Genomic DNA, 27665 nt, shown 5'->3' with positions numbered 1-27665 from the left:
GTACATGTGAAGTGAATGTCTTCCTTACGTTTGGGCACTGAAGATCTGAAAGATCTTTAAGTGAGCCAACCACTGTTTTATAATGTTTTGACATGATATCAAGATGCAGAAAATATATTCTTGCAGCTTTTCAAAAACTTATGCCCCTAAATCATGGTAAGTGGAATGAAGTGAGTCTTGCTAGTTCATAGTAATAATTCCTTTTGATGTCTACCAACCCAGCTCTTGTTTCAGTGCCTGAGAAAGTTGGCTTAAAAAAATTAAAGCCAAAACCACTTTAATCCAATGTGGCAGGAGATTGATCCATACCAAAGAAATAAAACACAAAAACAGATCTCCTTACCAAACCTAATAACCATGCTACAATAATAAAGTCAAATTAGAATAACAGGCAATGCTTGGGACTTCTCTACTATCCATTATTTTCACGTGATTTTCAAGCTACAGGGGCTTGTATATTGAAACTCTAATCAGCTTTGATAAACAGTCTAATTGGAGATCAAAGGAAGTGCATTAAAGGCCAAATTTCAACTCTGAATGTAGAGTCAACAATGCAAGGAGCCAGGGCAGAGTTCCTTTTGTATTGCAGTCTGAAGAAGAAGGGGGAAAAAAAAAAAACATTCTGAGAGTGACACATGGTGGCACAGGTCTGTTATCCCAGAACATAGGCTGTAGAGTGCAGGTCGGGAAATCAAACTTTGAAGCTAGTCTGACCTATACTGTGAGACCTTGTCTCAAACCCATGAGCAGGGGATGTAGCTGAATGGTAGGGCACTCTCCCACTATCTGCCACACCTTTGTTCAACATAATGAAAAGCCTTAAAGTTTAAGTGAATCTGTATCTAAGTTTAAGGCATCTAGCATAAGGCTTTACAGAAACAAACAATTAATGATTTGCTGCCGGAGTCCCCCTTTTGGGCCACTTTTTAAAACAAAAGTCAGAGTATGGTAATTGTATAAAACAATTTCTCTGTGATGTGAACATAGATTTTGATGCTAACTCGATGACACAGAAAGCTTTGTCTACTTGGGGTACTGAAGATGAACCCTGCAAACTGAAATAAACTGTCATTGTGACCAGTAAAAGTCTGCCTTCATGGAGGTGCAGGACACAATCTTTTCATGCACAGTGATCAAAAGCTCAGCAGAGTCGTATCTGCAGAGACTCATTCAGTTTGTTAAAGGTGACATAGAAATTAAGATAACTTGCTACATGTACTACAAACCTATTTTCTGAATATTTAAATTTCCTGAGGTAATATTTTTTTTCTCTGAAATAAAAATAATGATTTGTTGCAGGCTGGTGTGGTGGCTCAGTGGCTGGGGATGCTTTACTGTACAAGGCTGGTGACTTGAGTTTGATCCCCAGGAGCTGTGTAAAGACGGAAGGAACGGGTAGACTCTGCTAAATTGTCCCTTGACCTCAACACAGGCAGGTAGGCAGGCAGGCACGTGATTCTGTGAAGTGTTATAAAACCCCACGATTTTCTGCATAGTAATTCCTTATATGTGTATAATCCACTATCAACAAAAGATTACAATTAAACTATGCTCAATGAATAATAGAAAAGAATGGAGAAGAAAATATTTACATTTCAGAATTCGAGTCTGATTTCATCCCCTACTCTTCAGAGGAAATAGCTCATTTCCTTGTTGATACCTATGATGATGTGATAGCGCCCGAGTCACTTCTAGACTGACTAGGGACTATATCTCTGTGGCACAGCACTTGTCTAGTATACATAGATAAAGTCTTGAAAAATAGCATCACACACAAACCAACCAATCTTATCATGATTCTAAGTCAAGTTTGTACAGGGAAATCAAAGGAACACTTAAAATGGCGTATAGGCTGGGTTCGGTAGGTTTGCAATGTGCTAAGATGTCAAAAAATTAACTGGGTTCCCTCTGCCACTGCCTTCCTGGTGGTTCGACAGAAGTGTGTGCATACTGGTTGGTTAACACCAACCATTGCGCAAAATCCCCTCCCCATAGATCAAGTCTCTAGGAGAAGCCACTTGTACACTTGCTACCAAGAAAGTTACCCAAGCTCTGATCAGTGTCTTTCCCTTCAGCTTCCAGATTCTTCTATTGCCAGTGTTTTGGTCTTGCATATCATTATGTTAGACAAATCTGGTTTAAGTTCTACTTTAGGACTAGACTGCGGTAGACTTTCATAACTGTGACCCTCACTTCAATGGCACCATCTTTCTGCATGAGACTGGAGTGAAATTTTCTTTTTCATTGAGCTGGTTCATAGAGAAAGAAAGTAGTTAATTCAGTACTGACCTGGGAGCAAAGACAGGCTGGTCAAGTTTAAGGAAAATGGCAAAGAAGAGCATGGCTTGAATAGACAATCTCCAGAGAGTATCAACAACTATCATTCTAATAGACATACGTGACATAACACTGGAGAATTGAGTGCGGGGAAAGTTGCTTAGTCAACTGCTGATCCTCAGAGGTGAGCTGGGTCATAGATATTATTAAACCTAACAGAATGGCTATTACTCTTTAGCCTTTAAACTTAAGTGGTAGAGATCTGCAATTTGGAGCAGAGAAATTGCTGGAACTGCAACAAAACAAACAAAAAGCTCCTTAGAGGCAGCCTTCATTGTTTACTTGGTTTTATTTGCGTACACTTATTTTAGTATTAAGGTGCAAGACTGTCTGTCGTCTTAGTCTTATTCTACCAAAGGCTTGATGGCTCTGCGTCACTGAACATGCGAGTGGCTAAAGCTAGCCCCTGCTGATATTTTCTTAAGCAGCCCTGATGCCCAGGAAAATCTCTGGCCCCACAAATTATTCCTGGGGGTTGCTGCCCTACTAAGTTAGTCTTCTGACCTTGTGATTTGTGTCTCTGGTCTCTGCCTGGCTCCAGACTCTTTGGCAATGTGAGGTATTTCTGCTGACCTTGTTCCAAGCGACTGAGTAAGCAGAGGCACGGAACGGACGCCCTCTCTGATCTCCAGCTTTCATGAGGGAATACCACATATTCTCAGGTAATTGGAGACAGTTACCTCTGAGTAATATCAGATGGAAGGCAACTCGGGGCCCTTTCATCTACTTGTCTAGGCTCTAAATCTTTGTGCTATTTTTCCTTTTATTTAAAGTGTTAACTAGTTTTTGTTTATAATTAGCTATGAATGTGCATTTGGATCGCTTTTAAGTGCAGCCAGTATGGCTTATTCCTTTAGACAGACGCACAGCCCATCCTCTGAGTCATTTGGGGTTGTCACTTAACGGCAAATATATTGCTTTGGTTTTGTGACTTCGAAGACACTCCTCCTTTTGACAATGTACTAAAAGTCAAGTGAATTTGGGAAGGTTAGGCGTGTCAGACTAAATGATTCTGAGAGTGTCTTTCCTTCGACAGTGAAAGGAAGAGCCAAGTCTTCGCGCACTTCATTCCCCTCTCTGATGCTGCTCATGCTTTTTAGACAATAAGGCATGCACTGTGGACTAGTCTAGGGTGAAGAAAGCATGGAGAAATGAAAGAAAAGGAATGCAATGAAATGAAGAAAGAACAGCCAAATGAGACATTAAAATTGGCCTTTGCAGTAATTCATGGCTACCTTTTAGGACTGAGGGCACGTAAAGATATGTATCATTTGTTCCTATATAGAGTCCTCTATAAATATAACATATTAATGTTTGTTTTTAAAAACCCAATTGAAAAACAATGCGTACATCAAAATTTTGATCCACATGGCTGGTAGCAAGACTCAAGCTACAACAAAGCCACACATGGCAATTATCCAGCCCGATATACTCATCTGAATGCTTTTTTGTGAAATTCCTTTCCAAATCTTAATTTGAAAAGCTAAAGTGCAAAAGACCTAGAAAATTATTCAGTGTACACACATGCTGAACCCTTTGTAAAAGCTGCTGCAAGAAAATTGTCTATTTCCAATTGGAACAATTCTCAATTTTTAACTATTTTTAAACAAACTATATCTGGAAGCTATATGTCACTACATCTATTCACTTTGGAAATTTCTCGTCAGTGTCTACTAATGTCATATAAAAATGAGGGTTATTCCATTTCCTCTGTTATTGAGAAATAATCATGCCACCAAAGCAGTCTAGAATATGCACTGGTACCAGGCTGACGTTAAAAGAGTACCCCCATCAACAGAACTCAAACCAATATAAGCCTCATGCTAAAACTGTGAACACATATATCTCAAGGCTGAGCTTTCAATGTTAAAAGCAATATTCACTAAGTCTGACTGGTGAATCTGAAACATCAAAATATAAAGCAGCTGGAAATAAAAATCTGAAAATCATAAAAGCTTCCTCAGTGGGCTTTTCTTTCTTTTTTTTTTCCCTATTATTATTTCCAAAACAATGTTTGAAGGCAAGGGTATTTTAATCCTAGACATTAAAGCCACTTAAATGAACACTACAATATTTTAACAAATATTTGAAGATCTATTGTGTTTTGTGTATCGTTCGTCGGGGGTCCTCTAGGGGTATATTTGCAAAGTCTTTTGCATGAAGAAAATAATCAATGGGAGAAAAATTATGGTCACATAATTTAATGACAACAGTAGATATGCTGGAGTATTACAGTTCACATACATATTACCAGGCTGGTTTTACATGTAACAGCACACAACAATAAACCACAATGAGAAAGGCACTTTATTTTGGTTTACAGGCTGCAAATTAAAAGTGAAAATTGTCACACAAGGTATTAGACGTACATATTATATGAAAAAGGGGAATAAAAAACCATGCAAATGGATGCTAAAGCTGTAGCACTGTTACTCATGAGCACAGCCAAATGAGACAATTGTCTGCCCACTGAGAAAAACACGAAGGATCAGGAAACAAAGGCATTTGGATTTTGAGTACAATGATGAAGTCCTAGGCAGAGTAAGAAAGAGACTGGCAAATAAATACAGAAAAGGGTTGAAAATGCCAGGCTCTCGAGCACTCAAGGTGTCCGGAAGTAACGTATAAGGAGAGAAGGTGTGAAGGATAATAGGGAATAAGCATCAAAAGGCCTTGTTGGGGAGTATGTGCAGACAGCTACCTATGGTGTAATAGCACGTGTACACACACACACACACACACACACACACAGACACACACACACACCAAAACAAAACAAAACCACACAAGGAAACAAAAACAGAGTGAAGGACACATATTTGTGCCCAGTCTAAGTAGGGAGATGCACTTTTAAAGAAGTCATGCACTACTGGACTGCCCTGGGCCCAAGCTTTGCCTACCTCTAATCAACTGGGAAAGTAGATAAAATGCAGGGGAGAGCAGTTGTCACCCACTAGAACATGGCTGTCATAGGGGGATGGGCTCGTCTCAGGGAGCTCTCCCAAGCCTCTGGATTTCTTTCTGAAAGTCAGTTTGCAGACTGTGTGTCTTTGAGGTAGCAACTCACAGAAGCAAGTAATCTTGGGGAACGGAGCAGATACGGATGGGACTCTAGGGAGGGGAAAGTGGCGGCAAGTCAAGAGGCAGAGATCTGGAAAGGAAATAAACCTTCCATAAAAGCAGAGAAAGAAATTGTCCCCAAGGTCTCTTGGAGTTTGGCTGAGTATTAAGAGGCACGTGTCTACAGGGGTCTGCTATAAATCCAAGCAAAGATCTACAACAACAACAACAACACCAAAACCAACCAAACAAACAAAAATCTCATCCCCACCTTCCAAGGTCCTTCAAAGTCAAAGTGAAAATCTGAAGTCTGAACATCCCTGCAGAGAACAGGTATAGAGCAGTCATAAGAGCCTCCGGAAGGTGAGACATCACAGTAGTTGATTCACAGGGATGTTTACTTTGGATTTGTCTAAGTAGGTCTTGAAAAAAGGCATTAAATAAAAGGCATCAGACTGTATCATGTAGCATCTTTAAATGATATACCCAAAGAAAGTCAAATATTCTCTAGAGGAATTTGCATAAGACAAAGACATGGATTGTATTTTATAGTCACTAGCAAGAATACAGCTCTGCAAATACCACGACCAACCTCCGCTGCATTTAGGATATCTGAATGTTCTATTAAAGCCATCAGATATGTGACGATATGTTACAGCAGCAATAGAAAACTAATGTTGGTTTCTCATCAGAAACTGAAAGCAGAGGAGAATAAATTATAGCACTGTGTATAGAAACACACGTATACACACACACACACACACAGTATCTATGACTTAGTGTCCCTTAAAGGCTTGGTTCCCAAATTGCCATGCTGCTGTGGCACTGTTAGGGCATGGCCTGCTTAAGGGAGATGGGGTCACTAGGCTTTGCACTTGAAAGAGATATCAGATATTGGGGCAAAAATCGTTCCTCTTTTTCTTCTACCCGCCATGTTCTCTGCCCCCACCCCTTTGTTTTTTCCTTTAGCCTCTCAATTACAGGAGGCATGCTGGCTTTTTTTGCCAAACACTCCCAAAACAACAGGGCCAACTTGACCTTGGAATGAAACCTCAGAAGCCATTAATCAAAATAAAGCATTCCTTTGCTCCAATGGGTCACTTCAGGTCTTTTGTCACATTAAGAGAAAGCTGCCTAGCACAACTGTTCAAAAATAGAATCCACACAAATTTTTACAAGCATTCTAATGCGACAATAATTTTGAGCCTGGAAATCCACCACTCTGAAAAGTGTTTAAAAAAAAAAAAAAAAGGAAACCTTACATCTAAATAAACAAAAGAAAAAATCTGAACACGAATACGAAGTATACTTTCTCTAAATACCTCGATGAAAATTAGGAGTAAGATATTATTTTGTTATAATATGTGTACAGTTAAAGTACAGGACAATAGCAATAACTACAGGAGAAATAGACAATTGCCATTGTCAGATTTTTGTACCAATGACAAAATGGTGAAGATAGTGATGAATTAAATGGATTAGAACATGAGAACAATCCTGAAAATATAAGTCAAAAATGTGTAGTAAATTAGCAAATATGGAAATATGAAATACTAAAAATAACCTATAAAAGAAAGGCAGAAAACATTATATATGATAAATATATATAAAGATGACAAGTTAAAAGCAATCATGTTTTTAATTAAATTAATGGTGTAAATATTCCAACTGAAAGGCAGTTGTTGTGGGGGGGGGGCAGATAGGGGAGTGTTAGACGGAAAATTTCCAGCTCTGTGCTGTCTAGTGGAAATGTACTTTAAATCCAGACATGTACACAGATTAAATTGAAAGTCAAAGGATAAAAACAGCATTGTACAGACACTAATCACAATAAAGCTGACATGGCTGAACTAGATGAATTAGATTTGAGAGTAGAATTTTTGCTACAAAAAATTTTAAAAAGGCAAGCACTGTCTTGAAGCGGTAATTCAACAGGAAGACAAACTAATTCTAATTTTACATGCATCCAGCATCAGAGATTCAAAATACACAAAATGAAATCCTTTATTTCCAAGAGAAACAACCAAAAAAAAAAAAAATGAGAGAAAACTGAAGGGAAAGATGGGTGTGAGTGATGGGAAGTAGTGTTCCAGCTCTCTTCTCTCAGGAAAGGATGGGCTGATGACACAACATCACAGTAATCAAAGAAGGAATGGAAAAGATCAGGGAGAGACTGTTGGTGGATGGGGTCTCTGCGCAAAGCCTTGTAAGGTTACTTTCCCGAGGGGGGAATGATTGGAGCTGCTAGGCAGAGAGGGTTAAGGGTATGTCACCAGTTGGGACACTTTCGCCATGATGCGGAAGAGACCGATGGAAAAAGGAGAAGAATAGAAAATACTTAGGGTGGGAGAGATGGCTCAGCAGATAAGAGTGGTCACTCCTCTTACAGAAGACCTGAGTTCAGTTTACAGCATCCATATGGTGGTTCACACTTGCCTGCTTATAACTCCTGTTTTAAGGGATCCAATGCCCTCTTCTAACATTTCAGGCTTCTGTTGCCTGCATGTATGTGGTGCACAGACATAGCCAAAAAATATATAAATATAAAAATATTAACAAAAAATTAAAACTATCTAGTTTTCTGCTGTAAGAGAAAAGAGGCTACTTGTTCAGAAATTCATGGCAGACCCAGCCTTGAGTAGACTTAATCAGAAAAACATTCTATTATTTATACATTAATTACATCACATGGAGGACACATGGGTGGCATTCTAAATATAAATTTTGGATACTATAAAATGGATTCACCCAGGCCAGTAATTATGACTAACATTTCACAGATGACTACAGGTTAGAGGAAATTCATCTATGCTCAGACAATAACATAATGCCAGTAGCTCGTAACAAGGATAAGGACCCATGTTCCATGGCTGGTATCTTAAAGGGAAGATATTACTTTGGGCTGGGAAAGTTGATGCCTTAAGAGTAGACCCAGGGGTAAGTAAAACTAGGTAAGAGAACAGGGTGAGGCAGTGTATGGGAAAGTTGATGTCATGAATGAGACTCTGGGTCTAGCAGTTCAACATTTAAGCATGCACTATATACAACTAAGTATATATGATGAGAAATAAATATAGTTATATGGTAGAAAAATGGCTGGTCAACACAGAAATTAGCAAATAAGTTTATGAGCCCCTTTACAATGAAATAAAGTCAGCTGGAAGCACACCTTGATGCAAATTATTTTAAATATATTCCAATATTATAGAAGAAACAAATAAGGTTGACCCCTATTTTCAACAGTATTATAGACTTGCTAGATACAAGATATACACACACACACACACACACACACTAGAATGAAATAAAATGAAAATTAATGCATGGCTGAATCTGATAGAAAACAAAGAAAATTCTCTGAGGCCATGAAAACATAGAGGATCAGGATTCCAAAGAGTACGAGTAGGGCAATGCTTCCCAGGACGAGCCCTGACTCTTACAACTTTTCCTTGCGTGGACAACCAGGAAAAATGAAAAGATGAACAGGCCTGAACCCTCCAAGGTATCCGAGGAACGGCAAAGGACCACCCCAGGAATTAATCACTGAGGATACACATTCTCCCCACAGCAGCTCTGAAGGGAAGGGGAATCTGGTCGCTCAACACAGATGTGAACCCTCACAGTGCACTGGGCACACAAAGTGCTTGCTGTACTGACGTCCAAGGCAAGGACTTTCTTAAAAATAATTCTTGGTCGGCTTTCTTAAAAAGAATTCTTGGTCGGTAGAGCCTGCTGATGCTTGTCCAAAACAAACATAGAGAGAAACAGAAAACATGAAAAGTACACTAGAGCAAATTCAGACCAAAAACAAAGCAACAGAAACTGCACTGAAGTTGCTGACAATTCAGCAGGAAAGAGAGGAGGCAGGACTCGCAGGCTACTGAAAGGAATTATTGACCTTGGACCTAAAGTTTCATGATAAGTACATCTGTATCTCAAAGAGCGACTGTGATATCAATAAAGTTTTATACAGACAAGAGCAGTTTACAGTCCCGAGTTCACTTTACAGTGAATCTTTAAAAGGCAGACATCTGATAGGAGGAAGATTACGTGAGAGAGTAGGTGTCATATAAAGAATTGGTGAGCAAAGGAAACAGGGCTGTTAAACTGAGAACAAAAACCAAATACTTCAAACAATTACAATTCTCTATTTTAGGAATCATGACAAGCATACTATAAGATGAAAACCTTGTAAAAGAATGGCATATAAATAGGTCACATTAATGTTAAGAATCTGCAGATTTTCATTGCTTAAAGGGAAGCAAAAATAGCAACATCAGACGTTGTTAAAGAATTGTGTTAACAGAAAGAAAAATATTATATGATGTCATGAACATGTGGAATCTAAAAATAGCAAAGCCAATCCCCTCAAGACCTCAAATACACGGAAACAGAAGACTAGAAAGGGCAAATGGTATAGGGAGATGGAAGGCAAACGGTACAAACTTAGGAAGTTACAAAGGGAGATTAAGCTCAGATAACTCACATACGCTATGCAGAGGATAAACAATATCACATGATACATAGGAAACCTGTTAAAGAGTAAATTGTAGATTTGGAAGCCATACATACACAAAAAGGTAACTAGGAAATGGATGTACTAATTTGACTATAGTCATTGTTCAACTGTGAATAAATTCAAACACCACCATATATAAGCAACATAACAAAAGAAGTGTAAACACTAACACCATACATTAGCAGGTATGCACACAAGAGGATGGGGGGATGAGTTAGTTCCAAAGTGATTGTTCCATAAGTTGGAGGAACTAAGGGTAGAGCCACAGAACTCAGCCAATGGATGAATGGAGTGGTGTGTGTATCTCAGCACATGAGTGTTGATGGAGAGAGGCAGATTTAGCCTACAGTCTCAATTCTAGTTTTGTGACAAAAAATAAGGAAGAGAGAAGGAAGACACATGGCAATGGCCTCTGGCCTCAAATATACCTATAGTTTCATACAAGCATGTATATTTGAATACACACACACACACACACACACACACACACACTCATACAGGTAAAGAAATAGAATATAGTCTTTGAAGCAGCCGAATGGAAAATTTAAATAAAAACAAAATCTTCATCAATTTAGAGCAAACAGTTTGGAAATAACTATCAATTGCCAAAGTAAGTCTATCCTTCTAATCATGCCCCTTTGCAAATAATATTTCCCTCTATTTATATCTATATTAGACTGTACATAACAGTCATTATGATATTGTTGGGAAAAAGAAATGGAAGAGAATGAAAAGAAGATGGTGGAAAATAAACTGCCATTATTTTCAGCAACATTGATGAAGGAAACCTTTCAAAAAAATCCCCAATGCATGCATTACTAAGAAAGGTCACTAAGTTTGTAGTCTATAATAAATAGCGGTAGCAGAATAGTTATTTAAATACAATGTACCTTCAAATATAGTAAACATAATTCATAAAATATAGCCTCAAAACATACAACCCCAAGTAATGTCTCTAGGGCTACATCTACCAAAAAGTAAAGATCTTAACAAGATGGTAAGAACTTTTAAACAGACATGAACAGAGTCCTAAACCATATGCTCTTCAGTGTATTCACAGGATGAAAGCATAGATAACATAGGGAACCAACAGGTTCTCCCCAGAATGAGCTATATAGATATTTATGTAACTGTGTCCAGATCTTAATAGGGAAATTGACTAAATGTTTCTCAAATTTTTCATAAAGCTAAATGACTAAGATGGATATGCATGCTAAGCCTTTTCTCGGTTCATGATTTCTCTGAGTCTACAGTAAATATGGCGGCCACAAGACTTGAGGGAAATAAACTCAATAGTCTAGAAAAAGCAGAGAACAGACTGCATGACAGAGATGAAACTGGATTATTAACAGAGAAAAGATGGCAGGCATGTCATGTGATATCAAACAACAAACATCACAGGACACAAAAATCAGATTTTAATCACAGACCACAGATGAAAATAAATGTAGATCATTTGACAGATTAAACATAATAGCAAAATTATTTTTAAAAAGTCTCTATCTTCACAAATGTATAAGGCTCTCTGTCCTTGTCCTTGTCCTTGTCCTTGTCCTTGTCTGTCTGTCTGTCTGTCTGTCTTTCTCTCTGTCTCTAGTTTGTGTGTGTGTGTGTGTGTGTGTGTGTGTGTGTGTGTGTGTGTGTTGCATGTATCTCTGTGTAAGTGCATTTCCTTGCAGAGAAACCACTGGTTAACATCTCAACTTCACCATCACCTTAGTGTTTGAGATCAGGTCTCTCCCTGAACTAAGAGTTTGCAGACTGGCTCGGCTCATGGAGTTCCAGGGATCTTCCAGTCTCTCCTGCCTCTCTGCATTAGGATTCCATAGTCAAACCCCGATTCAAACTCCAGTTCTCATGCTGGCCCAGCAAGTACTTTGCATACCGAGCCATCTTTCTGGCTCCTAACAGGAACATTTTTTTTAAGACAAAATGACATTATCAAGGAACAAGTTAGTAAATGTAATAGCGAATCCAACCATTTCAATTACCGATAGGACAAACATCATTGAAGAAGTATTTGCAAGCATGTGACTGAACTGGTTTTTATATCCTAATTACACAAATATTCCCCCAATAGCATGGTAGTAAAATGACAGGCATGTGAATAGAAAAATCAGCTAATGTTTAAGAAAGGCATAAATATCATCAGGTCAACAGCACACAACCTGGACAACTCAAACCTGAACATGACTACAACAGCACTTTATAGGATAGATTAGGACTTAAAAGCTGAAGCTAAGGACTAAGTATTGGCAAAGTTTTGAAACAGTAAGTACATTTTAGGTATAAGTGTGAATAAAGGACAACAGAGTTGCATTTGCCTGCGTTTTACACTGGAAACGTGCTTATCCCAATAGTTGCAACACTTATTTACTGTGAAATAAAGCACCAGTAAATCACTTATGCGGATACATCAATCACACAATTCTAAGAAAACTGGTAGGGCAGTAGGATTGATGGGCTGGCACTAGAAATGCAGCCAACCATCTAGGAAAGAGGTCTTTAATGGCTCTTCATTATGGACTAGATGCTGAAGGTCCAGCTTGGAGCACAGTGTCGAGATGTGAGAGACCTGTGATGTGATGTGTTAGTAGGAGCAGCCAAGCAGAAAGAGGCAGGAGGCACTTGTAAGAGGCCCTTGGATGGAACTAAGTCCCTAGTCCCTTTCAGGCCTCCTAGACTCTGATTCATTCTCATCCACAGTTGCAGAAGTGATTGAGGTGGTTGGAAATCTAAGCCTTAGAGAGAAGTGGGGACATGAGCTAGGCTTGTCATAAGGATTGCCTCCAATTTGGGCTTCTCTTTGTGTCAAGAATTATCAGGTTGGCACATGAAAATCTAAAATGGAATAATCGAGTGTCAATATATTGTGGAAAATGGCTGTCTATCTGCATGCTTTCACATGAAAAGTGTTCCCTCCTTTCAGTTCTGCTAATGGTGACTCTCAGTGTAACAATCCTGCCCATGACACTGGATAGCAGCTTTGTCTGCCATCTCTCTGGATCCCTTATTAGCATTACAACTTTTCAATTAAAATAAAATAGCTCCCATCTCCTTTACAAGCTTGGCTTCAGCAGGTCCACCGTGGAGCTATTGTGTTATTTCAGTCTTCAACAAGCTTTCTGAAGCAGACTTGGTGGCTCAGCACTGTAAGCCTAGTAAGTCAGGAGGTTGAAATAGGAGGATTACTGCAAGTTCAAGGGTGTCTTAGGCTATATAGTGAGCTTCAGGACAGCTTAGGCTAGAGTGAGACACCGTTGGAAAAAAATAAGCCCAGACAACAAAATCTAAACTAATAAAGACGATCTCTAAATATTAATTTTCATGTTATGAAATGGATATCATCATATCTGCGCAGACTGCTCTAAGGAAACTAAAACAAAGCATAAAAGAAACAATATTAATGCCTGGTGGTTAGCTATTCCTATCATATCAATTAAAATCCAATAGACTAAAAGACATTATGTTTCTTTTTCAGTTCAAATGGTCAATAATCAATTATGTTAAACGTTCATTTCTTTTTCATTCCTGAAAAAAATTCCCACTTTATGTTTAAAGGGAAAGAAAGAAAGAAAGAAAGAAAGAAAGAAAGAAAGAAAGAAAGAAAGAAAGAAAGAAAGAAAGAAAGAGAAAGCAAACCTATTGCCCCTCCCCCTCGCTGAGGAGCACAGCTTCTATGGTAGACAGTACCATTTCTGATGGAAAACCCTCAGAGCTGGTGGACTGCCCAGGATCTGGCACAGCTAATAACCTTGCTTTCAGCATCTCTTCATTCTCGTGTATAGTATTACCAATACCAGGGATTGTATATTTAAGACTTGTGGTTTCAACACCCTTCTAATTATAAGCATGTGATTACAGATTTATGTGTTTTCATCTTGATTCAACTCATAAGGATTGTTCAGATTCAATTCGCTATGCTTAGGTGAAGGGGAGAAGTGTCTGTGAAAACACTGGAAGATCTGGGCAGTGGGGTCTGTGAAAAATCCCATTTGCTCAATTCAATGTGGGAAAGGACAGTAGAGCCCTGACTTCTTCGAGTAGCATGGGGAGAACCCTGCACCCATTTTATTAAATTTTTAAGTACACATGAATCAAAATATGAGTGAAAATCAGAGAAGGCCAACATGAGGAAAGCAGGCTCTGATTTGATTCCCAGGGATGAAACACAGAACAGATTTTAGAAATGTAACACACACACACACACACACACACACACACACACACACACACACACACACACAACCTAATACATCCTATGTCCACCACAGCTGGACAATAGTACACTTTTTTTGTGCTTTTGGTACAGTTTGCCCAAGCTACAGCTTGGATTCAGCAATCAAGGGGGGTTGGGTGGTGTGGAGGTGGTAAAGGAGGAAGAAGAAGAGGAGTAAGAAAAGGAGGAGGAGGAGGAATAGGAAGGTGTTTGGTTCTAAGACAATGATGCCCCACAATACTGTTTTAAACTGTTTAAAGCAATTCAATTCTGCTTCCTCATTTGTTTTAAATGCTAAAGCTAACAAATTTGGTTTCTGCTCACATGAATCTGAAAAAATATGGTACATCCACTGGCCTTGATAGACGTTCATATTTACAGTCTTAGATGGCGTAAATATAATTGCACATGGAAGAACAATCACGGTTTACATCCTGAAATTCTTCCTAACTTAGCCTTCCATTACAATAGACCCTCTTACTTTTCTTTCCTATCTGAAGACTAACACCTACAGGAGTTTCCCTTCCCTTCCTCTGCCCATTCTCCACAGGATACTTTCTCTCAGAATACCATTCAAGCCTATTTCATGCTTGTCCTTGGTGATCACATCCACTCAAAATCCTTCTTCCCTAATTTACATAAATTTTCATTTGTAGAACTTAGCCTAGTCCAACCCATACCCACCTGCCCACTGGGCATGCATAGTTGTTTGCTTATTGATGTTCACATCCCACTCCCGTTTCTTCTTATACTCATTGAAGAACCCTTTCTAAAAGATGTAAAAGCCCAAACTTTCCAATGACTGATACCATTGCTTAAAAAAAAGTCAACATTTTTGGATTAGTTCACAGTTCAGACTTTTGAAATATAAGACTGGAAAAAGCAACATTAATACTTCAGACTCTCAAAAACAATACAAAAATGGAATGATTTCTGATCCTAAACACTGTGAATAAGGGGCTTAAACAGTGCCTTTGTCTTCCATATGTCATCGATGGATGGTGCTCAGTCACCCAGATAAGAAACCTTGGCACCTGGCTATCATCTACATCCACGTGCTTCTCTCCCTATGATAACCAGACAAGTCAATTCTGTTCCCTAACCATCACTTCACCAGCACTCAGCTCCTTCTTTCTCTGATCACATGCCAGGCCTGTCTTAAAAGGAGCCTCCTCCCCCTCCTCCTCCTCCTCCTCCTTCTCTTCCTCCTCCTCCTNCTCNTCCTCCTCNTCCTCCTNCTCTTCCTCCTCCTCCTCCTCCTCCTCTTCCTCCTCCTCCTCTTCCTCCAAGGACCAATCTGCCTCCATTTAAGCTTTTTCCACATTGCTATGAAGGTATCAGGATATTATCTAAGTTATTTAGTGAGAGACATGTAGATTCACAAAGTTGGATCCCTGGAGCATTCTCAGTCTTATCATTTACTGCTCCCTTCCATATGATGCAACTCCTGACTTGCTCCGAGCCCCACTCCTTCCATTTCCCATTTGTCTGTGTCTTCCCCTTCTTTGTCTTTCATTCTCTCACATCCACCTACCACTCCTCTAATAATAAAGTGTCACCATCACTAAGAAAGTTATTGTCTACATGGGTGTATCCTTGGGGCGTTTCTCAGTATAGTCTGATCTGTAAGAGGACAGATTCCTCCATCCACAGAGGACTGTCTGATCTCAGTTTGCAGGAAAGGATCTACGTGGGAGAGGAGCAGGGTTTCCCTCTGACTGTAGTGGAAGAAAATCAGAACATATGAGTTCAAAGGGTCTGTGGGTGTAGCCATGGTTAAGTGTGGGAAAACGCAGTATACAGTGCTGTTTCATCAATGACAAATTAAGGTGGCATTATCACTAGAGTCCTAGAAAGGACGCATGTGCAGGCTTAAGAGGAGATGAGCTAAACTGTCTCAGAAGTCTAGAAACCTAATTTTGCAAAGGAAACCTTATAACATTGATCTGTAGAAACTAGGTCCAATGGCGGCCATGAATTTAAGGGGCCATTAGTTACCTTAAAGGTAAGGATGATGTCACATTCTCATTCACCACTATAGAAGACACAGACAAGAACCCAAGAAGTGGACTTGAGGAAGATTGTTGGTCTCTGGACTGGTGATCAAGACACGTGACTGGACTGGGGCCATATTCGGGGAACACAGGGAGAAGTTGGTTGAGCAAAGCTACTCTCTCAGTGGCACTTATACTATTGAGGAAGGTACAAATCACACAGTAGCAAACAGTAAGTACTGCAATGGACCCAAAGCTGGGCAGATACAGAACACCATTGGAGTGCATCTATATTCAGAGTTCCTGGTCAGGGGAACCTGCTAGCACCTTGACAAACAGTGAGTACCTCAAAGCAAGCAGACAGCAGTCTTTCACGCTGCCTATTTTAATGTAGATGTTAGAGACAGTTCCAAGACAGAGATGTTGAAATGGAGACCATGAAATCCTGGCTTGAGTGGAAGTAAGAAGGCAGGGAGGGAAAAATTGGATGAATAAGTGGGTTCTGGGATGAGATGAAATCCACAAAGATTGCTAGAATGTGATCCACAGACCACACAATAGCTGGATTATGAGGATAAGAGATGTTTCTGTTAGACTGCAGAGCTAATGCAATAAAACGTTTGGCCAGCATTAGACACGGTCTGTCTTTTGAACTGTTCAAGAGATTTTTACATTAGAGAATTAGGCACATTTAAACAGACTCTGGATACATAAAATATGAATATTCTCCTGTGGTTAATCTTGGCAAGGGTTGAAATGACAAAGCTCTATTATTATTGGTAAAAATCTAGCTATAAGCAAAGTTTGACATATGCTATAAAGGTAGACTTTTCTACAGTTATAAGTTTGAGTTTAGACTTTTGCCTTGATACCTAATCCCCAATCCTGTCTTATAAAAAATCATCTTAAGAGAAATATATTTTGACATTCATCATTCTCATCATGTATCACTAAATACAGGCCTAAGAGCCTGAATATATAAACATGGTCATTTATTATTCACATTTTGACACATTTGATCAATACAAGTTTTCCCAAAGCATTGCCATTGCTGTCTCTGTTATTACGGTTGTCTTTATGAAAATGTGAAATATAAGATTCACTAAGGTATTCACCTTTCACCTTCATTACTGCAATAAACAGCCAAAAGAATGCTTAGACACACTGAATTTCTGTGGTGCTAGGGATTGAGTTTAGAGCCTCAAACATATGTAGCTTGTACTTAAGCATTGAACCGCACATAAACATACATACACATACAATATGATCCATAGCAGTGAATATAAATGCTATACACACACGCACACGCACACACACACACACACACACACACACACACATATATATATATATATATATATAATATTTAGAGAGAGAGAGAGAGAGAGAGAGAGAGAACATTTGAAGAGGACCAGAGAGAAATAGTATCAAGTGGCACAAAGAAACACACACACACACACACACACACACACTCACACTCACACTCACACCGGCCCATATTGTTCAACCTGATGACAAAGGTAATGCCTGACAAAGTCTGAATGTTTTACTATCATTATAAAACTGCTTTTATTTAGCAACTTCTAATAATTTCATATTCAGTAACAATATTATATGAATAAGTTGAAAGAACTTCTTAAACTGTTATTAAAATATAAAGATGTATTTATCCATTTATCAAGACTGGGGAATCCTGTCTTTCCTATGTTTAAATTACTAAAACAAAACAAAACAAAACAAACAAAAACAACCCCCCCCACACACAACTTTAGTCCTCCATCTATGTCTCAAATCATAGATGATTGGCAAAGAAAATTATTTATGGTATTCTTCTGTGTTTTGAAAACAAAATTCCTAAATTTCCCATAGCTTGAATGTTTTTCAATTCCTGCTTTTTTTTAAGTAAAAAAAACACATAAAGTCCAACCTTAGTTTTAGTCTTTAAAATACAAAGTAACAATACTATATAATAAACCATATTTAATATGATAACAGTATAGATAACCACACAGGTAGGTTTAATTTATAATTCATACATACTATGTGTAATAAGTCATGTACAATGTATGCTCTTGCCCACATTGTCAAAATTGCCTTTGTCTTAAACAAATCCTCGAACTAAGAACTCCTACTTCTTAATAAGCCACAAAGGATGACTGGTCAGCTTGTGCTGTGTAAACTTTTTAGTCATATCTCATCTTTTTAAATGACACATTCTGAATCTTAAAATTCTGCCAGGTGGAAGAACCAGGGCTCAGCTTTTTCATGACTAGTGGAACGAGACTCGAGAGTTCTCTGACACCTAACCACAAGACTATTATTTTGGAGGAAGAACACTTTAGGAATGAATGACATTTCTAACTTTGCTCATATAGAGTTGAATGTGAGAGTGATAATCACGTTGATTCGGGAATCTCAACAGCGCTCTTTCAGTCTACATGAAGATCTTTAAAGCCAGTACTTTTCCATCGAAGGGAAGTTGTGCTTATGTTGATCAAATGGAGCCATGGCTCATTCTTTGTAAGTCATGGCCAGTAACACTTAAACAAACTATGAAAGCCTTAGTCGACTACCGAGAGGACAGACCCGGCCTTGGGAGTGCTGTTTGGCTTCAGTCTCATGCCACACTCGCCTCTAGGAGAATTCCTCAAAGAACAAAATCTTTCCCAGAGCATGGCATGATATAAAGCTGATCTTCAGAAGAGATGCTACATTCCAGTCCTGAAATGTTTTGACTTGTAAATGCTTTGATATATTTGTAAGTTTCAATGACTTCAAACGGTGAGAGAAAAAAGGAAAAAGAAAGAAAACAAAACAAAAAAACCACTCTTTTAGTATCCTCTGACTTTCTCCATCTATGTTTATGTCTTCAGAATGTAGACATCATCAGTGATATAATATTTATGCTCTATGAAATAAAGGTATTAAGTCTCTAGAAGTATTAATTCATCCCACAAAAAGAGCAGATGGTGTCCTGAAGATTTAAGAGACACCGATGGACTTTATTCTTTGGGTACAATGTTTTGACAAAGCAAATAACTACCACATTGTACTGAGGTCATAAGCAGAGTTGAAACGTAAGGGAATGGGTGGGAGATGTAGCTCAGTGGAAGAGCATTTGTTTACCATGTATGCAAGAACTCAGTTCAATCTGTGTCACTATGAAAAAAAAACAAAACAAAAACAAAAACAAAAAAACCCAACAACAACAAAAATCAATTAAAAGGAAAAACACACCTCACAAAATACTGAATTTTAAAAATAAGCACAAAGTATTTATGCCTTTAAAATACAAACTCTTTGAAGCAATGGTGTGCTGAGATCCAGTCTCAGCATGAGGAGGGTCCTGAGAAAGGCAGGAATGGGAGTAGCCCTGATTCAATAATGACTCGGAGTCAGTAGTGGATGTAAGCTGTTAGGGTAAGTGCACCCTCTTTGCCTGAGGATTCTCATCTTCCTTCCTTCCTTCTCCTTTCTTCCTTCTTCCAACCAGAGAGCCCGACCACAGCCCTTTCTTTCCTAAAGCTACATCATCAAGGCTTTAAGCATTGTTAATCACTTTTTAGAAATCCTTAAATTTTCATAAGTTTTATGAATTCTGGATCATTAGTCCCAACTCCTGCTTCCTTAAAACAGATAGTAAACACAAAGCTAAAGCTCCGTCCCTCATAAGTTTTCACACAGCTTGGTCTTCACGGTAGCTGAGAACAGCTCTTTCAGTTTCCTGGTAGAGCAGACAGACTTTAGAAAGTATTATCATGTAAGAGCAGAAAGTTGGCAGACTACTAAGGTTAAAATAATTTCTTACAAAGCTTTAAAATGTATGTAAGTGAAGCAGCTGACTCTCTGTGATATCTCTTGTCATTGTCAACACCAACCCTGCAAGTTGCCAGGAAAACAAAGTATTAACCTTTTATATGCTTATACATCACCTTTTAATTCCCTAATCTTTGTTTATCCTAGCAATTCCATGGACTCATTCCCTCCTTCTAATATTATTTGTTTCTGAATCATATACAAGCCTTCCTCCTGTAAGATAACTCAATCATTTGCTAGTTTTCTATAGATTTCTTCTTTTCCTATCCATGCTTTTTTTTCTTGAAACCACTTTAACTTTCTATCTTTGATGTTCCCCAGTTCACCATGGCTAATTAATGCACCAGTCATTGTAGCAGAGGGTACATGTATCTCCTCATAATTCCAAATTCAAGACTAAGTCTTGCTATGAAACAATTTCTACGAAGAACTGTAGGCATTTATGGAGCCTGTGGTTCATGTTGTGGAGATCCTTTCCCATGGCTCTTAGGGCCAAGCAGGAGGCCCGTTCCTCATCCTCCACAGCCTCATGACCACCGCCATCTCTCATTCCCAAGAGCCACATCTGTTTCATTAATTATGGACTGATTAACTCTGCGTAATGGGGGAAGTATATTCCCCAGAAAAAGAGACTGAAAATAAAATAGAAGAGACAGCAGACCAGCTTGGGGGCAACAGTAACCATCAGCCCACGTGCAGAGATCAAAAGTCTTGCGATGCTCCAGGGGCAGGAACTGTGTCACACCGCCCCTTACTCAGCCATGCCAGACCCTGCACTGGTGGGTTGTCCACAAAACGCCGTCCAATAACAATGAAGACTAGCCACAAAATAGCCCAGTTAGCAAATTGTTAGCCTCAGATGCCTGTGAGGTGATTAACCCAAGCCTTGTTTGTTTGGATATGTGGGGGTTCGTTGTTTTTTTTCAGTATTGCCAAAATAATCTTGTTTCAATTCGCATTGAACCAGATGGCCACTCCGCGGCTGCCTGAGGCGGGGAGAGCCAGCTCTGCGGGTTACCTTGACTGATGAACTGCTCCATGTTTTCCTTGAAGGGCTGCATGTGCTCTTCAGAGGACACCTGGTACACTTTACCGGCTTCCACCTCACAGGCTGAAATGAAGAGAACAGGATCACTTTTAGAGCACCACATTGCCAAGGGAGCACTATGCTAGATTTTAGAAAACATATGAGCCAGTGTGGAAAAATCACTTTCACCGACATGTGTTGTGTATCCATATTGGAAACATGTTCATTGATATGCACACACACACACACACACACACACTCACACACTCTTTCAATGACCCACAAAAAATACATTCCCAAGAATGTACATACCTAGTTCCACCACTTCTAAACTGATCTGTGGGACAAGTGACTTAGATATCAGGACATCAGTTTCTGGAAAGGACCCGAGACCCTGTACCAGAGCGCATGCAGTTCTGGGGTCAAACCTGTCAGGAGCTGTGTGATGTTACAGTAGTGTCCAGCACAGTCAGTACTGTAATAGCTAAGCATTTCTACCATTGTGACTCTTAAGTAACTTCTAATACATGTTCATCTCTAATTACAGTTAAAACCTCTGGAAAAAAAAAAAAAAAAAGAAACCCAGAGGTGGTAGTGACTTTAGCCAGGACGGCCAGAATGTCCTGAGCACTTTAGGTAATTTTTACTGATAATTTAATCAAGAGAGAAGATATTGCTACTACCTAGGTAAGCAGAGAAAATTAAGGTTAAATATGGCTGGCCAAGAGAGGGGGGGGAGGAAATAGGGGTTTTTCGGAGGGGAAACTAGGAAAGGAGATAACATTTGAAAAGTAAATAAAGAAAATATCTAATAAAAGAAATAAAAAAAAAATGAAGTCTCCTTTCCATTTTACAGCATCATAAATTCCTAAGCACAGATCCTTCTGGTTGAGAAGCATCTCTAGGAGAATTTCTGAAGACAACTCAGTATGAAGGGGATCTAAAGCTGAAAACTGCATTCTTGAATATAAAAACTGGCCAGATTTTCTGTGCTAGCCTCTGAAGAACTGGCCATTTTAAACTCTTAAACTTAGGTTATTCCTATAAAAAGTGAAGTTCGTTCTCTCTCTCTCTCTCTCTCTCTCTCTCTCTCTCTCTCTCTCTCTCTCTCTCTCTCTCTCTCTCTCTCTCTCTGTAGGCCAGGCTTGGTAGTCTGCAGTTCTGTTTGGGTGGTAGACACAGGACGTCAGGAGTCAGATTCAGCTGTATGACAACCCCAAGACCCAGCTACATACAGAAGATCCTGTCCTAAGAGAGTAACACAAAGTATTATTAGAAAATTGGAAAGCTGTGGTTTCCGTCATGGAGTTCTATGGCATCTAGAGATGTATAATGGCATAGTAGTGTGCTGCTAATAGGAACAAATGGAAATTCATCTAACTGGTCTGTTGTCTCGGGGGAGGAATTCACTGTTGCGAAAGCAGGGCCAGATCATGGGCTGCCTGTGGCAAATTATTCGAAGGTTTTCACTCAGCAATTTTTACAGAATAGAGCATTCAGAAAAATAAGAAAATGAAAATTGTTGGGCTAGAGAGATGGCTCAGTGTGTCAGGACCTTGCCATACATGCATGGTGACCTCAGTCAGGACCCATTCTAAAGCATATTACACTAAAGCACACTGCGATAGCCATTACCCATGAACCTGGTACTCCTGTGGTGTAGTGGGAGGCAGAGACAGTTAATCCACAAGACTCATGTTCCAGAGAGCCTGGCTTGCATAGTCAGCGAACAACAAAGTGGCCCTGATTCCAGCAAGGTAGGGAGCCAAACCCCATGGAATTTTCTGACCTCCATGAGTAGGCCAAGAGTATTTACCCACATTCACACATGCAAACCTGAACATGTATAGCACATACTTGTTGTATACATACACACACACAAGAGAAGAAAATTAGTATTATAATCATTTATCTAGATCTTTTTATATTTAATTTTTTTCATTTGATTTTATAGGTAACCTAAACTTAATCTTATGAAACATATTCTTAGTATAAGGTAAACAAAATTATAGAGGCTTTTCTAATTTTTTTTTTTTTTTACTGCTTAATCAATCATTGAGCTTATGACATAGAATTCCCTGCTGTACACAATGAGAATTAAACACAGTAGGAGATCTAGAAAGCACACGAAGTGTTTGCTCGGTGTCTTGGAGTTTCTGGTGGAGTCCACCCCCACCTCTGCCAGGAGCACTGCCCTCACCAAGCTATTCTCTTCTTCAGGATTTACACACAGATATGAAGCAGATATCCTTCTAGAGTCAGCCCTCAGTGGACTAGGCCTGGAGGTTGCTTTTAAATGGTATCCAGAGAAAACATGTGCCATTATAAAAGAAAGGACAGCGTTGCAATCTCAGGTCTTTAGTGGCCATCAGAATTCTAATCTCCTAAAGTAGGTTTATTTTCCACTCCTACCTACTATTCGCCAGTTACTTACTGTGCTCTGTATATATTATGTATAATATAAATGTGGAATGAATATTAATACCTGTTTGTCATAATGAACTTGTTCATCTGTAAAATATCATACCTGCTCAAAAAATCTCCAAATTATATATCTATCCTGACATATCCTTGGTCCTTATGACAAGTTGTTGGTATTTGTATCTACCCAAACATATCCACTTCAGGGCTCCATTGTCACTCGAAAGGAAGAAAGTCAACCTTTCCCTTAGCTTCACATGTCCCTTCTCTTTAGAGCACGTTCATGACACAGGATTTAAAGAAAGGATGGAGATGAAATAGATGAGTGTTGAAGTCTAAGCTGACTTCTAGCTCTGGAAACCTTCAGCTGTTCCCTTAAGTTATGTGAGTCGTAACTAAAAGTTGAACCTGAAGAACTAGGTACTGAGCTATCTGTCAGGCAGCCAAAAAAAGATGGCAGTTAGTGACAATTGTGCCGTTTATTTATTTCTTTCTTTATTTATTTATCTATCTTTGTCTCTAATTATTCTTCCCTAAGGCTAGAAGAGCCTCACTCATCCAAGTGCGTTATGCTTGAGGTATAGAAGAAACAGAATTTCACAAAGAAGACTATACCCATGGTTATGAATTCCTTTAATCTGTACATTCAACAATGGTGGATGGAACACTGCTACAAAGGATCCCACAGCCCATATTCTAGCTCTCAAAGTTCTTCACTGTAAGATAAAATATATCTACTGTTTGTATACAGTTTATCAAGAAGGAAGGATGTGCCAGTATATCACAACATGGTTTAGAGTTTCAAATTCTGTTTATATGTACAGTTCTCATATATATTGTAACATTCAGCACAGATAAGAGTAAGTTTAAAGCAGTTAACACATAAGGCATTGAGTTTTTTTTTAAATGTTGGCTCCTGTTCTACTCATAGCTGTAGTATGCCTATTTCATAACATATCATTCTGGCTAGTACTTATCATTTTGAAAATTGGTATGTGACTATGCAAATTTTTTAAAAAACACAAAATGCTGCAATATAATAAACTTGAAGGGTCAAGAAACATTATTAAAATCAGAACAAAGATAGAGTTCTTGGAAAACTTAATTATAATCAAATCCAAATATTAAAAAGCATTTGTCGGGAGACTATTGGCATGACAAAGTCATTCCAATCATGTTAACTTTTGTTAAATTTAAAGACTTTGCTGAGCCAACGAGATTTTGTGTGATGTTAAAGACTGATATTGGGAAGTATGCATTAGGCTTTGCAACAAAGAAAAATACAGCCAGAGGGAAGGAGGAAGAAAAGCCTCATATATTCCAATATAAAGTCGACTCCAACACATCAATTTTGTGTACAGCAAAAGGGGGAAGAGCCTCTTTATGGCATTAACCACCAACATCACATAGCTCTCTCCGAAGCAGACCTATATTATGAGAAGTTTGCTTACTGTTTGAGTAGGTTGGAGTATTTCAGTTATAATTTACTCAAGTCTCCAAGTTCAATCAATGTTAATTACAGCCTAAACTTACTGTTTTACAGTGAGCTTTGAGAAAGTTACATTAGCATCTACAACATACACAAAAGAGTACAAACATATTGCTTAGATGAAAAACTTTAAACTTTCAGAAGTAAATTGTCCCCCCCCAGATGAGCCTTGTCTATACATCATTATAGGCTCACCACACACACACACACACACACACACACACACACACACACACACACGACAGTAAAATGCACACTACTCAAACTACTTTCTTTTTAACAGGACAAGAGCAAATACACACACACACACACACACACACACAAGCACACGCACACACACATATACACACATTTAACTTTTGATAAGAAAGCTTCTAGAATATTAATAATTACCATAGAGCCTTGAAAGATTATTATAGGTTCCATTCTTCCAAATGAGTGCAAGCACTTAATTCTCAAAACTGGGTACAGAAGGTTGTCATCTCAGTACCTAAGATGACAGACAGTGCACCTCATGCTAGAAGAGTAAAAGCACTATTACTAAAAACTAACCTGCTTATTATAATTTACCTATGCTTTTGAGAACCTTTAATATGACTATGATGACATCATAATTAGCTATAACATTCTCAATGATATAAAAGATTGATGAAGAACAAGATATAGCTTATTGGTAGAACCTTTGCCCAGAAAGTTCAAAGCCTTGTGTACCCAAGCAAAACCAAAAACAAACTAAATTTTTAAGTTACACAAATATTTTGAATTTTTACAAATAATTAAACAAGATTAAATTTTGTGATTTTTAATATAGTTCCTAATCTGGATATAAAAAGTATTTTTTTCCAACATTCTAAATACTGTAAGGATTTCTTCATGGAAAATCAAACCATGTAACATTTTCTCAGAAGATGTTATAATTTCAGGATCAGGTACATAAAATGTTCAACAAGGGTACAAATGCCTTACATTGATTATCTATCTATCTATCTATCTATCTATCTATCTATCTATCTATCTATCTATCTATTTTATTTGGAGAGTGTCTCACTGTGTAGCTCTGCTGACCTGGAACTTGGTATTATAGACCAGGCTATTCTCAAACTCACAGAGATCTGCCTACCTGTGCTTTCCAGGTGCTAAAGGAATGTGCCATCATGACAGGCTATCCTGGCTTAAGACTCCTGGCTAGGTGCCTGGTTTCATTTGGGGAATCCTTAGCTAGTGCAATCCATTGTGCCTGTGACTGTCTCAAAGACCTCAGAAGTGCAATAAGCATTTTTGGGATGGTTCTAACCCCCTTTCCATTCTTACTATTGCCCAGCCATGCTGTACATTGATAATAAAATGGGAACATGTACCTAGCACAGGAGACATTCATCTACATCAAGGAATCTGGCAACGTGCTCCCACACAGTGAAGTTTAAAGACATCCAGGCAGTAAATTAGAAACCACCGTGACTGTGTTTTAGGAATGCTGTCTCACTAGTGGGTTCCATTGTGGTAAAAAATTAGAGTTGTGACTATTTCATAATAAAGCATCTTTTCTCCAAGGAGTAAAAGTCTTACATGATTTTTTTTTTTTAGTTATACAGAAATAGCTTGTTTATTTTATACATCAAAATCTAAGAAAGACCACCTCCAAAGAAAGATATTCGCTAGTTTGGACCATGAGCAGGGAATTAACAATAGACCCATTTAAAGCAAATGGTTTGTGCTCAAAATTCTTGTCAACAAGTTTGAATTTCTCAAGTTAAGAAGATAAATTGAGAGGGGCATTATAGAAAGAAACATGGAGTAGAATTGGGGGGGCATACATGTGGTAAAAGGGTAGGACCATAAGGAATACCCGAGTTTCTGAAATTCACAGTGCTTTTGAAAGGCTGGAGAACAAGCCATATAAGCATTCACTTTTAGGGAGTAGAAGATACAGAGAGAAACAGAACAAAACCCAGAACTTGCCAGGGGATCTATAGCGTTGAACTTGGAGAAAATTCAAAAGCTTTTGAACATCTCAGAGACTACTAGTTATTGTAACACACTTAGAAATGATTTTATCAGTTCAAAGCAATCTAGTAGGGCTTTGGTATTGATTTCTAATATATACTTGCCTGGTAGGAATGTAATTCTATGAGCAATGATTTATTTATTTATTTATTTATTTATTTATTTATTTATGTATCTATAGGCATTTTTATGTTAACTCTGATGGATAAATGGAAGGCATTTGTATAATAGCCAATGGAGAAACTGCATGCCACAGCAGCCAGAGAGATAAATAGACTCTGCATTTTACCTCCCATTCATCCCTTACTACTAGGATACTTGGAGACATTCCTGAGTCTTCTTAGTTCTTCCTTACTCATCTGCAACATGAAAAGAGCAACTGTTTTGCCAAAGACTTTCACAGTGCAAGGCAATGTGGGTATGATGCACTCTGCTTTTGGCATTGCCTTAATGTGTGCTGTAATCATATGTTCTAGTCACTGATTACATGTGACACTACCTTCTGTGAACTTCCAACTTTTGGAACACAGCATAAGTATTGTAGGTGTTCTTGGTAAGTTGTGGGATAAACACAAGTCATATTACAAATTAAGATTGCTTGATGTGTGCATTCATTAAATATATGAATACATGTGCATGTAGGACCATATGCACATATGTATACACATGCGGAAGCCACAGAGAAACCTTAGGTGTTCCTAAGAATGATCTACCATGCTTTTAGAGACCAAATATCTCACCCAGACCTGGGACACACCAGTTTGGCTAGGCTGGTTGGA

General features: G+C 38.6%; 1 protein-coding gene across 1 annotated transcript in view; it reads right to left on the bottom strand.

The window, feature by feature from the left end:
- The window catches only part of Fmn2 (formin 2), a 304491-nt gene that overhangs the window by 82534 nt on the left and 194292 nt on the right, over positions 1-27665 (bottom strand). The window contains 1 exon segment of the mRNA XM_021197955.2: positions 20964-21056. Coding sequence (XP_021053614.1) covers positions 20964-21056 — 93 coding nt within the window.

This window comes from Mus pahari, chromosome 5 (genome assembly GCF_900095145.1).
Source record: "Mus pahari chromosome 5, PAHARI_EIJ_v1.1, whole genome shotgun sequence".
NCBI classification, from domain to species: domain Eukaryota; kingdom Metazoa; phylum Chordata; class Mammalia; order Rodentia; family Muridae; genus Mus; species Mus pahari.
Note: the sequence above shows the minus strand (reverse complement) of the source record. Positions and strands in the feature narration are given on the sequence as shown.